The 13933-nt window shown below is 40.3% G+C and overlaps 1 protein-coding gene across 1 annotated transcript in view; it reads right to left on the bottom strand.

Moving 5' to 3' along the window:
- Positions 1-476: 476 nt before the first annotated feature.
- Positions 477-13933, bottom strand: part of nr3c2 (nuclear receptor subfamily 3, group C, member 2) — an 85526-nt gene continuing 72069 nt past the window's right edge. The window contains exons 7-9 of the mRNA XM_030052476.1: positions 11872-12002; positions 5548-5705; positions 477-4672 (exon numbers count right to left, since the gene is read on the bottom strand). Coding sequence (XP_029908336.1) covers positions 4517-4672; positions 5548-5705; positions 11872-12002 — 445 coding nt within the window. The 3' untranslated portion in view covers positions 477-4516. The remainder of the gene's footprint in view (positions 4673-5547; positions 5706-11871; positions 12003-13933) is intronic.

Raw genomic sequence — 13933 nt, 5'->3', positions numbered from 1 at the left:
AGCAAAAAAGTAATACTGTCTGCTCTACAGTCTGGCAAAGCAGGCGTGTTTTCAGATCAGCCCTTAACGAGGTTAATGGTGATTTTTCTCTGCAGGCATGGGGAGAAGTGTTGTACTGTAAAAGTCTCATCCTCGCACACTTTATCTTCCTCATTTTCGCTCTCTTCCTCTCGTTCCATTTCCGTCCTCCTCTGTCTCCCTTCCCTCTGATGCTGACTGCTGTGTCTGCTGCTCCTCCACACCATTTCTTTTTTGCAAACTGCATGATGTTTGGCTCATTATCCTCCCTAGGCCACCAAATACAGCTGTTTTGGATCCATCCTGATCGAGCAATCAGACGCAGGACACCTTCTCTATCATTCTGTCTCATGCTACTATTTGGAAGCACCACTTTCAACACACACCTTCACACACACACACACACACACACACACACACACACACACACACAAACAAAACCAATCTGTGACATCAAATCAATTTATTTAACAATTTTATTAGAATCCTGCAATAGTTTTGCAAACACAGGTATGGCAATATCTGCATCAAGATGTACAGTAGTAAGTTTCAAAGATTTTTTTTTTTTTAATTCATTTATGTTGAAGGATATCTATGTTCTCTGGATAGTTGCTGAGAAATATTGTACAAAGCATTTGAGTAAAAAGTCATTTTTGGAATTAAAACACCATCTATTAATAAGAAATGCTCTGCCATGGCTATGGAGATATGGCTTAGTGTCTACACCCGATTTGTGACTATGAACATAAAATGGCAATGACATGACTCCATATATGGTGCTGTATGCTATAGTGTACTGTGAAACAAGCAAAAAATTGAACAGATTCCGAGTCACTCATGCCTAAAACGAGACAGCTTTAGAGATACCATTACCTCTAAGGACTGAAAAGGTTTTTATTTTACTGTTTTCTATATGGTAGTGAGTGGTGATCATTATTTAAACAGTTCCCGGATGAAGTTATATCAGCAAAAGGTAGACCGCATATTTCTGGAAGGCAGAAGGGTCATATCGAGGCTGTGTTAACTTCATCACATCAGCAGTTTAACGTGTAGATTTTTAGTTACATTGTTTGCATTAAGCTTGTTCTCGCCATTCTTTGGGTCCAATTGGTTTATTTTGTGGGAGAAAAATTCTCCTTATGGTAGTCAGAACAGCATTTACAGCTCAGAGGAACTCAGCGACAATCAAATTGGCTGAAGCTAAGTTCTTGCAAATTCGTTAACATCCATCATTTTATCGTCCCTCTGCTCACGGTGTGGGCACAATGCTCGGGTTTTAAAACTGAAAAGGCAAGAAAATGTTTTCAGGTATTCCAGCTTTAATAGTTTGTGATTTCTTGATTTTATTGTGGTGCTCATCAACAATACCGCCATGGGTTAGGAAAATCATTTCAACAGCAACAACTCATGGATCCATCACTGATACATTTATCTGTTACAAAATAAGAAATACTTTTTGCTTCTTTTTTTTTTTTTTTTTTTGAGCCACATGAACAATAATGCAAAAAGTAAAAAAAAAAAAAAAAAAAAATGCAAAATCAAATAACTTTACTTAAAAAGAAGATAATAAAGGTACTCTCTCTAACATTCAGGTAGTAAGTTCCATAAGTCTCTCACAATGTTTGATACATTCATTTCTCTATCTGGCCCATTCTGGCGCCGACCTTACTATAAATTCTTCTCTATGATCCAACACACAGAACATGGCGAGTGGGAAACACACATTTCCAAAATTCCAACAAGATGGTTAAAGTAGAAATGTTTCATACTATACTCAACATAAGGACTTGCTGTATTATTTACAATATATACTGTAAAATTGTAAATCAGGTGAGATAAAAAGGCACAAGTTTCCCTTCTTTAAATACAATGTAAACATCTCATCAAAAAGCATGCATTAACATTTCATTTTACAAAAAGGATATCATTTTTAGACAAAGTACTTAAATATTGTTTTCCAGCAAAATATAATTCTCTCAAAAATACTTTCCCATTCATCCTATGAACCTTTTGACATAGTTTTTTTTTTTTTTCCTTAAAAAAGGAGGAAGGGGAGGCGGGGGGGCAAAATAAAGAAACAAAGTGAGAGATTAGCTTCAGGGTCCTTCACAACTTGAACACAATAATACACAATAAAGACAAGGATGTAAAATGAGGCCTTTCTGCAAATGATACCATAGCTGTGATCCTGCCATCCCCATCCTTTGTGCATCCATATTTACACACCACCGCCATGCAAGAGACATAATGTAGCACAGCGCCGTCACCGTGAGAGGTGAGGCCACAAACACAAGTAGTGTACCATCCCGCTGTTACTAATGATGTCATGTTGACTAGTCTAACTTTAGGCTGGGTGATCATGCAGAAGTCTTCCCCACATCATCACAGTTACTTATCAAAACAGACAATTCCTGCTAGCTGCACTAATGCCTCATTTCACATTGTATCTCCTCTGTGCAAATCTAAATGTGGAAATAGGATATGGCTAATCCTATAACATAAATGCATAATACCCACGCTGAAAGAGCAGATCAACTATGCACATGCTTGCCAGGAAAAACACACACAATCTTACCCCATACACGCATGCATACGCGCACGCACACACACACACACACACACACACACACACGTAAATACACACTCACAGGGCACACAAAAACAAATAATCACACGCCCCCACTGTTTTTCTTCCCCAGCGGCTCTATCGCTTTTCAGTAGCATCACAGTAGTGTTCCACAACCACCCAGAAACCAGTGGGGTGTGAGACAAGTTAATGGTCCAGATGACTAGGCCTGCCATACCTATAATAGTACTTGGCCCAAAGATAAGAGAAATGAGAAACACAGAAGCAGGAAAGGTGACCATACCAATGCAATAGTCAGTTCTTTATCAAGCATTCATCAACATGTACCTCAAAACATTTTCTGTACAACAGCTGAATAGAATGTGACTGTAAGCAAGTTAATACCTGTACACGTTTGCCTAGTTTTGATACATTAGCCATTTGCTGTAAGCACTGCAGAGTAATGCTCCTTTTTTCAGATTATATCAACATTACAGAGTATGCATGTTTAAACTGCGCCCATAGCGTACTGCATGGACTGTCTACGAAGTTACTGTACATGTTATGTTATGTTTTGCCTGGCTTTGTAGAAATGAAGCACCTTAATGTAAAATGACTGGCTTGTCAAAAACTAAACCTTTGCAACACACTTTTATAAAAATGCTTTTATTATTTCTGGGAAGAGTAGATAAGTGTTGGTTCACAAAGGGCTGGTTTTGCTTCATTGTGAGTAAAAACGGACATTTGGACGGGTGCTCTGGAGATTACACAAATGACAGCAATTACTATGGATGCACCTCAGTCAAATCCATTACCAGCAGACTCACTGAAATCCTTTTTGTAAGTGCATGGTGTTTTCCATTCTCTAGTACTCCCGAACATTTGCACAAGATAATCATTCAACAATATTGTCTTAATTCTACACCACAAAGCCTTAAATAGTGACTTTATGACATGGTAGCTGTACGTGCATTGTCCTCTAGTTTTCTTCACACAATAGAAACATATTTCAAAACAGCTTTAGCTCTGAAGTTTTGCATATTAGTTTTTGATTGTTTTACTACATGTTTCAATAAAAAAAACTGAGTATGTGGATGTTAAAGACGGGTGTCGCGTTCACACCAATCGAGAATCAAAGTTGGACTTGTTAGATTTTATGTCACTATTCAGCTTATGATGACGCTTGTATAGCCCTTGGAGTATTTTCAAATAGACCTTTCTCATTACAGATAGTCTAAAATTTCTGTTGAAAGTGTGCCTCCTAATAAAGTCCTTTGCCCTGTGGTTTTGCAGTTTGTCACTACACTGCAAAGCAAAATCTAAGTATTGGCATAATTATTTATTTTTTACATATTCTCAGAGTGGTGCTATTATTTGTGAAAGAATGCATAAGCCACAGTTAATGTTTGCAATTTTTTTTTTTTCCTAAAATTGTGAGGGAATTTGCGGATCTGATTTTAGTGCATGTGGAGTGCATCTGTGCATTTGTGTGAATGCATGTGGACAGCATGTGTATCAGTGAGAACTCCCCTCTAAATGTGTGCGTAGTGAATGTATCTAGCGCATTCTAAGAAATGTATGGCTTTATCTCCATAGAAAATACTGTTATCGTCTTTGGGGCAGGGGGGGTTAGGGATGCTTTGTCACATTTGTCACAAGTCCTTCTCAGTGTGTCGTACTAGACTCCAACAACTATTCACAGCTCTGACCAGCCCAAGGTGACTGCAGAATAAGGGTCAAATCCTTCTCCCCTTTTCTTCTGTTCTGGGCACCATGTCACTTCCCCTCCTGCCTGGGAGAAGGTTGCTGGCATATTGGGCAACAGGTGTCGGCCACAGGTCAGGCCTTCCTTGTACATTTCCTCTTCCTTGATCTATTTCCTCCCCTCTTCCAGTTATGAATGTTGTTTCTCCCCTAGCTGTATATAGTGAGTCACTTCTTGTGGAAGTAGAGTGTGTGGGTGAGGCCTGACTCCACCTTTGGTATCTGGTCACTGATGATCTCCACCAACATGTCAGGGAACTCCACCTTCAGGGCCTGGGACTCACGAAAGGTGTAGAAACAGAAGTCCAATAGGTTCCCCACCAGCTGGACAACACACAGGCACACCGTTCAGTGCGATGCACACAGCTTTTCATTACTTCATGCATGCAAATTATTATACACATGCAGATTGCCACTGCAGGCTTTTACTAGTTCCGTGACTCTTCACCTTGCCTTCCCTTGGCCTCTGCTTTATTTGAGGATTGCATTATTTATATGCATGTTTTTAAAACTATATGATAGATACACTACAGTGCATTAAAGACATGAATGGCAATATGTATCAGTGAATGTTGCTCTCTATAGGGGCACTGACCTCATAAGAAATCTTTTTAGCTCACCACTAGGGGGTACCACTGTTGTTTTTGTAGATTTTACTTCCTTTAAGAAGGGTCATCTCTCTTAGTACTAACCCTATTCACTCAGTCATTAAAGTCAGTGAAGCCTGGTCATTTATCTCTCTAGCCTCTCCCCCATTGACTCTAACTTTATCCACACTGTTGTAATGTCACATCCTGGCTGATCCATGAATAAAGGAATAGTGATTTAGCACATTTGTTGGGGGGAGCCATGTGTACTGATCCAATAAACAGTGAGCTGGCATTGATTCCCTTCTGTTCCACTCACCAATACAGGCTGGTCACTGCCTATTCCAAAATAACCTCCCCCTCAGGGAGAGACTGGATGCAATAATCCTTATTCCAGGCCACAGTACCATTGACCCGCTAAGTAAATGCATTAGCCAAATCCACTGTGTTGCCGTTTTACTCAAAACATTTCCACTGATATGAGAAGCACAAAGTGCTATTGGACACTTTCCTCCCTGTGTGAAGGCATGGCACACGCAGAAGCTGCCAAGGGAAGTCTGTGCTGTACTGTGGGCAACTGGCATAGGAAGCAGACAGAGCAAGGGTACTTACATCATGCATGGCATCCAGTAGCTTGGTGAGCTGGAAGAAGCGCTGCCAGGTTTGGCCAGAGTTGTTAGTTGCTTTTCCCACTGAACGCCGCAGCTCCTTGATGTAGTTAACCCTCATCTCCTCAAATGCTGCCTGGTTCTTCAGACCCTCTTTGGGAACTGGGGAAGATACATACCTACTGTCATAAACTGGATATAACAACTTACTAATAGCATTGTTTTAAATGTAACAGTCTGAATATTGGCCAACAAAATGAATTGGACTTATGAATGGTTTCGCACCATTTGTGCATCTTGTACACATTTATTATGAAGTAATACAGTTTGTTTAGCCACTGGACATGACTGGCAGGCAGGGATTCATTTCATTTAATGAAATATACAATTATGTCAATCACAAGCAAAGCAAAGAGACCTTTTTTTCAAGTGTGTCCTCATTTGTGGTATTTTAATAAGAACATTTATCACTCTATAAAGCGCAATTAGAGTGCACAGTGGATTTTTCTCAAGCTCCCACGCAGTAGCCCTTTTTTGGACATTTTTTTTTCTGTGTTATGATGACCTAAGCCTAGTTAGCAACTAATTACAACCACTTACGCCATTTCAAGTGGTAATTAGTTTTTATGTGTACAACAGTGACAGCAAAGAGGGAACAATAATCCTCATGTGCATCAAGGACTTAAGAATTTTTTTTAGGTCAACCAAATCTTATTTATCATGCAGGACGTTAAATGCGGGATGTCATCATCTTTCTCTGTTAGTAAGAGTAACTCGATTAAGTATCGTTTCATCATTTGCTCTGCGGCTTTAACTCAAAGACAGTATAATGGGAGAGATGCAGGCAGATGTGAGGAATGAGATAACTACACCATGTCCTGAGGATGCATTGAAATAAAGAGGCACCCCCACCCTCCTGTCCCTCTCTGTAGAGGACAAAGTCATAGATATGGACGTCTGCCAACACTCTTAAATGACATTCAGCTACTGGCTACCAGATTAAGAAACACCTCGCTTTTCAAAGAGAGCTCCTCAAATTAGCCTCAGGGAATGCCTTCAATTACCCTTCAGCAATGGCTAAGACCTCCAATGCACACTGTTGTCATGATCAGAAGAACTGCAAAACACTGCTTCTGTTACTAATCAAACTGTAATGTGGAAAAATCCCCAACTAAATTATTAACATATACTTGGTAACTGGCTGAATATTAAATCATATTAGTAAATGTGATTTATACATTGTGGGACATCATAGAACACATCTAGTCCACATATCACTCCATTAAGGGCATGTCATTATCACATAAAGCAGTTTGGGCCATGGCTAAGCTTTAGAAGTCATTATTTTCATCCCATCAGAGAAGCCACAGGACAGAGTTTATGCTCCCAAAAGCGTGTAGTTGTATTAGTTAATAGTCCTCACCAGTGGCTCCAGGACTGGATTCCTCTGCATTCACAGCATGGCTCAACATGTTGAAAAGAGACAGTAGTAAACTCTGTCATACATTTTTATGGTCTTGTTGAAAGCGTAAGACTTTGAAACTTGAAAAGATAAATACAAGAGTGGACTGTGAAAATGTGGAGCCCAATTGCTGAGTAGATTCCTCTTAAAAAAAAAAAAAAAAAAAAGAAAGAAAGAAAAGAAAAGAAAGAGAGAAAGAAAGAAAGAAAAAAGTTTTATTCATTACAAATAAATCTGGTATTTCCCTGTGTAATGGGCAGCTGGAATGCCTCTGATTTACCTTTAGTCAATGCCGCGGGAAAAAAAAAGAAAAAAAAAAACGTGTCTCTGTTTGACAGAAACAACATCTACATCTAAATCTACATCTTGTCATTTAGTTTGCATCTTTTTGAAGACAGGTGACTGTAGGTCAATAACTGTGTTTGTGTCTGTCTGCCTCTCACCTCTCACACTCTCATGTATTAACTCCAGACTACTAGATTTCAGATGGCAAAAATATGGAGCCGAGGGACAAAAACAAAAGGTAAAAACAGAGTGGATCATAGGACAGAGGTGGTGATTTCTGTGCTTATTTCATGGTCAACATGACAGGAATGTGCTAAAACCGAGGGACACATTTGGACTTTGTGTTTTGCTCCTACTGACCCACATATTCCCTGATTAGAAACTGGCCTAGCATTAGGGGCATTACCATGGCCTGACCCAAACTGGGGCATTTATACCACTGGAGTAACTGGTGTTAAAAGGATTTTCACTGCAGGTAGAGAGAGTTTTCAATGGGAATCTATCTGTCATGTGGAAATTTGAGCAGAGCTGCTTTATTATGTGTACTGAAAGCCCAGGGAAGCTCTTTTCTCCGGCACTTACAATAAACAGCCAAACATAACTCATACAGCTCGACGAGATGCCATTGTGAAACATGCTCCCATTCAGCACATGTGACGTTTAAAGACATGCAGTTTCCTGCTGTGGGTTGCTGGTACATACCTTACTGACAGGGTTGCTTTTGGTCTTGATTTAATACCTGATTCTATTGATTAAGCAATTCTGCAACTGGCCCCGTGCACGTCTACAATAACAAGCCTTAAGATCCTGTCTTTAACAGGACATCTTAATCAAAACATGGTCAAAAACATAAAGAAAATTCATGATAATGCATGATATTACTGAATGGTTAAAATGAGAATGTTAATATTTTATGTAGTGTGATTCAGTTATCAAGGTTTTACATGTTTTGCTTTAAAAACGTGTCACAAGAATTGAGCTTATCTCATTAATAAACACACTTTACATTTAAATCCATGTGGCATGAGGCTCAGCGGCCATTTCAAGGTAAAGTATAATAAAAGAAACTGTTTACCATAGATAATCTCACAATATTATGCATTTCTGTGTTGACCTGAAGGAGTGTGACTGCTTTGAGCAGGCCACCGCTCCTGTACCAATTCCAAACAGGGTCACATGAGACACCGCAGGCTCAGTGAAACCTTAGCCAAGGTCAGAGAGGAATAACAGCCCTTCTCTCTTTCTCTTTCTCCTTCCCGCTCTCTCTTTCCCTCTCTCTGTCACACACACACACACAGATACACACACATTTTGCACACCGCCCCAAAGGCACACACACACTCAGTGACTCCATAGTACTTGCTCAGTTGACATGTTCTGACAACTCCTCTGTAAACATTTCTGCAACTACTCCTTACACAAGCCCTTGACATTATCTCTGAATGGCTGTACAGTACTTGGTACAGTACCTCAGCGAATCCAGAAATGGACTGCTTGTTTTGAAACAATTCGGAAGTGCTTAGCTGAAATGTTTGCAGAACAGCCACACAGTCGCTCCATCATGCAGATGCCAGAGTGGACAGGTACGGTGCAGCTGGACAGGGAGGACAGGAATTTCTCTGCAACACATCAGTAATGAAGCCCTGCAAGCTCATTTTCCTCCCTCTCACACTGCACCGCTGCTATCTCGACTAAATCAAACATGCAGAGCAGAATATAGCAATTGCTCTGACAGTCAGTGCAACTCCGACACCTTAAATTCTCACTTTCACTTTTCCCTATCCCTGCTTTCATTTGCTCGCTTTCCCTCGAAAATTCCAGCCCAGGTTTGAAGGAAGTGGAGAAAAATAGCAGGTCTTGGAGCAATGCCTGGTGCTTGACTGGCCTTTATTAACTACAGCAGGGCTCTCTGGAAAACCTCCAGAGGACCAGCCAGGAGAGGAGAGGGAGGCCACAGCAACAGAAGGACACCCCCCTCCGCCCCCCCTTACCCACCCATCCCACCGCCGCTCTCTTTGTCTTCCTCTTTCTTTCTCCCTATAGCTATGCACCTGTCTCTTTCTCACCACCACAAGCTCACACTGTCAACTTTTGTCTGATTTCGCTCCCTAAATCTCTCTTTCCCTCTTGGTTTCTTATCCTCTCCACAGTGTGTTTTCACTCTGCTCCTGCTCCCTCCCCTACCGTCCGACAGCTTCAGTCCAACCAGAGCTTCCCTGCTTGTAGATGAACCTAATAACACTGAGTTTATATCAGGACAATGCCTAGACACCTCCTTTTCCATATCGTATTGTTAAGCCAAAACCATCTCACTCCAAGGCCTGGAAATATGTTTTCAATAAATCTGCTGGTAACAAATTTTCATGCTCCAGAAAATGTACTATAGGTACTGCATGGGAAGCAAAATCCTCCTCTCTTAACCATCACTCTCTTGCATTGGCCAAAAAGTCCCTTATATTTGTTCCAAAATATAACAGAATGCTTTTGAAAGTGAATTTCAAAAATGGAGGACTAAGATAACAGTCCAACTAGGCTAGATTTCCTTCATTTTCTTTTACAAAAACCTGCGGACCTTCCAACTGGATCATATCTGTCCTGTACCTGGTCAGTCTGTCCAGTAAGATCCGAGAGTGCTGGGTTTCAGAATGAAATATTTTTCAGTTCATATTTTGGAACCAGTTCAATTAAAATTTCTTTTTACTTTTTCCCCCAAAAACTGTCACAGCAGGAAAAAAAACTTCTCTATCATGTTGTCAGTGAGAAACAGAGAATTTTGCCATATATTGTCAGGACATTATGGCTTTGATCCTTTGCAGTCCTTACTATTCATTACTTATAATGTTAGTGATCTAAGGATATTAGCTCATACTACTATTACTATTATTACTACTATTATTCCACCATTGCACTCAACTATTGCACTCAATGATGTCAACTAAATGGTGACATCATTGTCTAGAGCGACTTACAAATCTAAATCTGAAAAACCTGTAATGCTGGAAAGAGGTGAGTTTTGCAAGGGGCGTGTTGGGCCATATGAGTCTAGAAACCCTGCACCACTCTGGGAAATCTCAATAAGTAAAAAAATAAATTCCCCTCTAATAACTATTCCCACAGATTGGCACTGGTGCTGAGGTTCAAAGAGTTTTAAGTCTGACCTGCATGAGGACTCCTCAAATAGATAGACACAACTCTCCCCTACCCACCCTCTCTCTCTCTCTCTCTCTCTCTCCCCCTCTCTCTCTCTCAACAAAAATTGGTGTTACAGCACTGACGCTGTTTCATGTTCAACAGGAGGGAGTCAAATTCAAATGCTTTTGAACAATAATGATAGAGACCATGTGGTGTTTTAAAATACAGGGATTTCAAAGAGAAACATCCAGTAATTGCTATCACCAAAGTAGCCAAGTCAGAAGGAGGACGACTTATAGAAGAAAGTGGAGGTGAACCACACTAAATAAAGTAAACTCTTGCACACAACAAACATAAACTAAGCTCTCCTAAATGCAGCAGCTCTACAGATACTTTGACTGTCCACACACTCTTAACATAGGCTTGTCATGACCAGTCTGCAGCAAATGTGATGTTTAGCATGGCACAGCCTGACCTAATGCCAGCTGATTGCAAGGAAAAGCCCTTACACTGTTATACATCAAAAATCAATTCAGTACGTTACAGAACTCATTTTCTATGGAAATTTTACTCTATCTTGCTGTTGTACCCAATTTCCCTTGTTAGTGATTTACTACATTTCCCAGAATTCCTCTCGATAACGCTGAGAACCTGCCTGATCTTGTTGCACTCAGCTATGGGTTTTACATTGGAAAGAGCTGGAGAGAGTTGGAAGCAATAGTGATAGCGATAATAAGAACAAGAGAGGTTTTCCAGCTGGGAAAGAGCAAAAGTTGCACCCTTTATTCAAAATGCAGCCTGTCTTGTGGCATTTTGGTCTATTGAGGCTCCTGTCTGTGGAGAAATTAATACCTCTGCTTTTATAATATGATGAATTTAACCCTCTATGACAGCTGATCATTGCTAGAGAAAAAAAAAGCGTTTTGGCTCTAAGAAGTTGAAGAGACATTTACTCTTATGGTTTTAGATATGTTAAAATATGGTTTACATCATGTGCATTTGGCCAATTATCCACGAAACTAAGAAAAACTTAACAAATTAACAAAATGAGCCCAGAAATGCGAGGTGTTTCAATAATAAGGTGGATTTTTTTTTTCTAGTAGTTGTAAACCCATATACATCATACATTATCGTATTCACATTCCCCTGCATGTTCCTTGGCCGCTCTCGAGTGATGTACTTGTTTCTCTGCTTATGGATCTACAGTAAAAGAAACCTCATGTGGCACAGAGTCTGAATTTTGCTAAAGCCGCAGAGCAGCACATCCATATAGAACACAGGAACACACGGTGCAGTGGAACACGCTTGAATTTTAAGGGAGCTTTTTTTTTTTTCCAACTCCTGCATCCTCCTCTCATATATTGAATATACACTTGGATCAACACACTGGCACTCGTTCTTTACTCCTGTAGTATTTTCACGCATACACACACGATGCCTGCTGCCTACCTGTGCTGAGAAGCAGCAGGACCTTCATGGAGAGGAATTCGTCGTAGGTTAGCTGCAGTCGCACGAACTCCTGGCTCACCTGCCTCATGCCCAGGCACAGGTCGTACATGGCCGACTGCTGCATACGGTCCCTGGAGAAAGTGCACAAGAGAAGGTGAGGAGAGCGATGATGGTATCCAAATTTGTCTTAAAGCTCTCCTCCTGCTCCACTGTTAGAGCGCTTAACTACATTCCTTAACTACAGGCAAGTTATATATATATAAATAAATTCACTTATTGAGCTTTACTGAACTCACCCACTGACTTGGTCATTCACTTCTTGCACTTCTTCTATTGATAATATCTGGACAGCCGGCTCAGTTAAATGAAAAGCCAAAGTATACTTCTGCTTAACATTTATTTCAGGCACTGCACTGTGATGCACTGGGCTGCAGTGTGAGCCTGGTGGGTTTTTTTCATTTGTTTTTTTTTCCTCAGTGCAGTTTACAGAAACCTACTGAATGCAGTCACGTACTAAAGCATGTCATACCAGGGTCAGACTTCATGATTTCAGCGTGATTTTGACACAGTTTTGACACGGATGACAATTTCTAGCATTGTTCGCAAATACAAAGTTTGTGAACAAGGGTTATTTAGTGTGGCATGGCACATAGCGGCCCACGACACCCCGACATTAAGTCTGCATGTCAAAATATTTTGGGCTTTTGTGTGACTGGTGTGACAGCACCTGCGATACACACGCCTGACTGTCACACTGTTAATTTCTCCCTCCAACAATCACCTGTGGACAGTGTCCTAGATCATGAAGGATGGCATGTGTTGATTGATAGGAGTCAAACGTGCAATGTCCCCTCTCTTTAGGCCAAGATATTGCAACAATTTATATCTCTGAGTGCCTGTTTTGATGAGGCATGAATGAACCGCAGTGCAACCCTGATGAAGGCAGTATTTATCTGCTCAGCTGCTGGCTTGTGTAATGTCTGATTAAAGTTGTAGAGATATATGTTTGTGGCTATTTTCAGTGAACTACAACAATCATAGTGATGCAGTGCATGATGTCTATCAGACACGTGATGCCCCTTTGAGTTGTATGCTGTTTTCCAACACAAACTGAATGGAGAGGCAAAATTTTAATGCGGTCTACATGACATGTTGAGGGGCTAACCTGTTTTTTATGTGATTATTCCTCTACAAAAGTGAGCAATAATCAAAAGTCAGTTAATGCTGTATTTGCCTGATGCCAGGCTCATTAGCTTGTAGTTAATAGAGTAAGCGACTACAGCGTCTGAATAAGAAAAAAAAATTGCTAAAAGAAAAATTATTAAATAAAAGAAAACACAGCCTACTCAAATGTTTTAAAAACAGCTAAAACAAAATCAAAACAATCAGACTTTATTTGTATAGCACTTTTCATACAAACAAAATGTAACACAAGTGCTTCACACAAAATACCCTCCCCACACACACACACACACACACACACACACACACACACACAAAAGCAGTCCTCAAGCCATTATTGATATAGACTGAAAAGAAGAATGAGGAATATTTTGCACGCAGAGCAAGGGATCGCCACTATGACATTTTCACCCATTCACTCACTCAATCAATCACTAGCTCACTCATTTGTTCACTCATCCATCCACTCTTACTTTTTTCATCCATTCACAAGACTAAGCTGTTCATTTATTGTTCATTTATTCTGATTTACGTAGCCGTTAACTCACTCACTCGCTCATTCTCTAACTCTATTCACCACCACAGCAGTTCAGCTTTGTGAAACAATATTTCCACACACCATAGAGGAGCATCCAGCTAGTATGGGCTAAGAGCAGAATACCAAATCCCTCCAGATTGCAGAGCACTGCGTACAGTAACAGAGCACAGATGCAGCACTCCTCTAAAGCTGTGGCAGCGCAGAAAAAGACCCCACATCTGACCCCAGCCACCACTGAAACATGATTGGACACACACTCTCAAAAAAAAAAAAAAATAAAAATAAAAAAACAAACAAACAAATAATAAAAAAAAAACAGTGTCATTTCCAACATATTTCTAT

This window comes from Myripristis murdjan, chromosome 1, assembly GCF_902150065.1.
Source record: "Myripristis murdjan chromosome 1, fMyrMur1.1, whole genome shotgun sequence".
NCBI lineage: Eukaryota > Metazoa > Chordata > Actinopteri > Holocentriformes > Holocentridae > Myripristis > Myripristis murdjan.
This window is presented reverse-complemented; position numbering and strand designations above follow the sequence as displayed.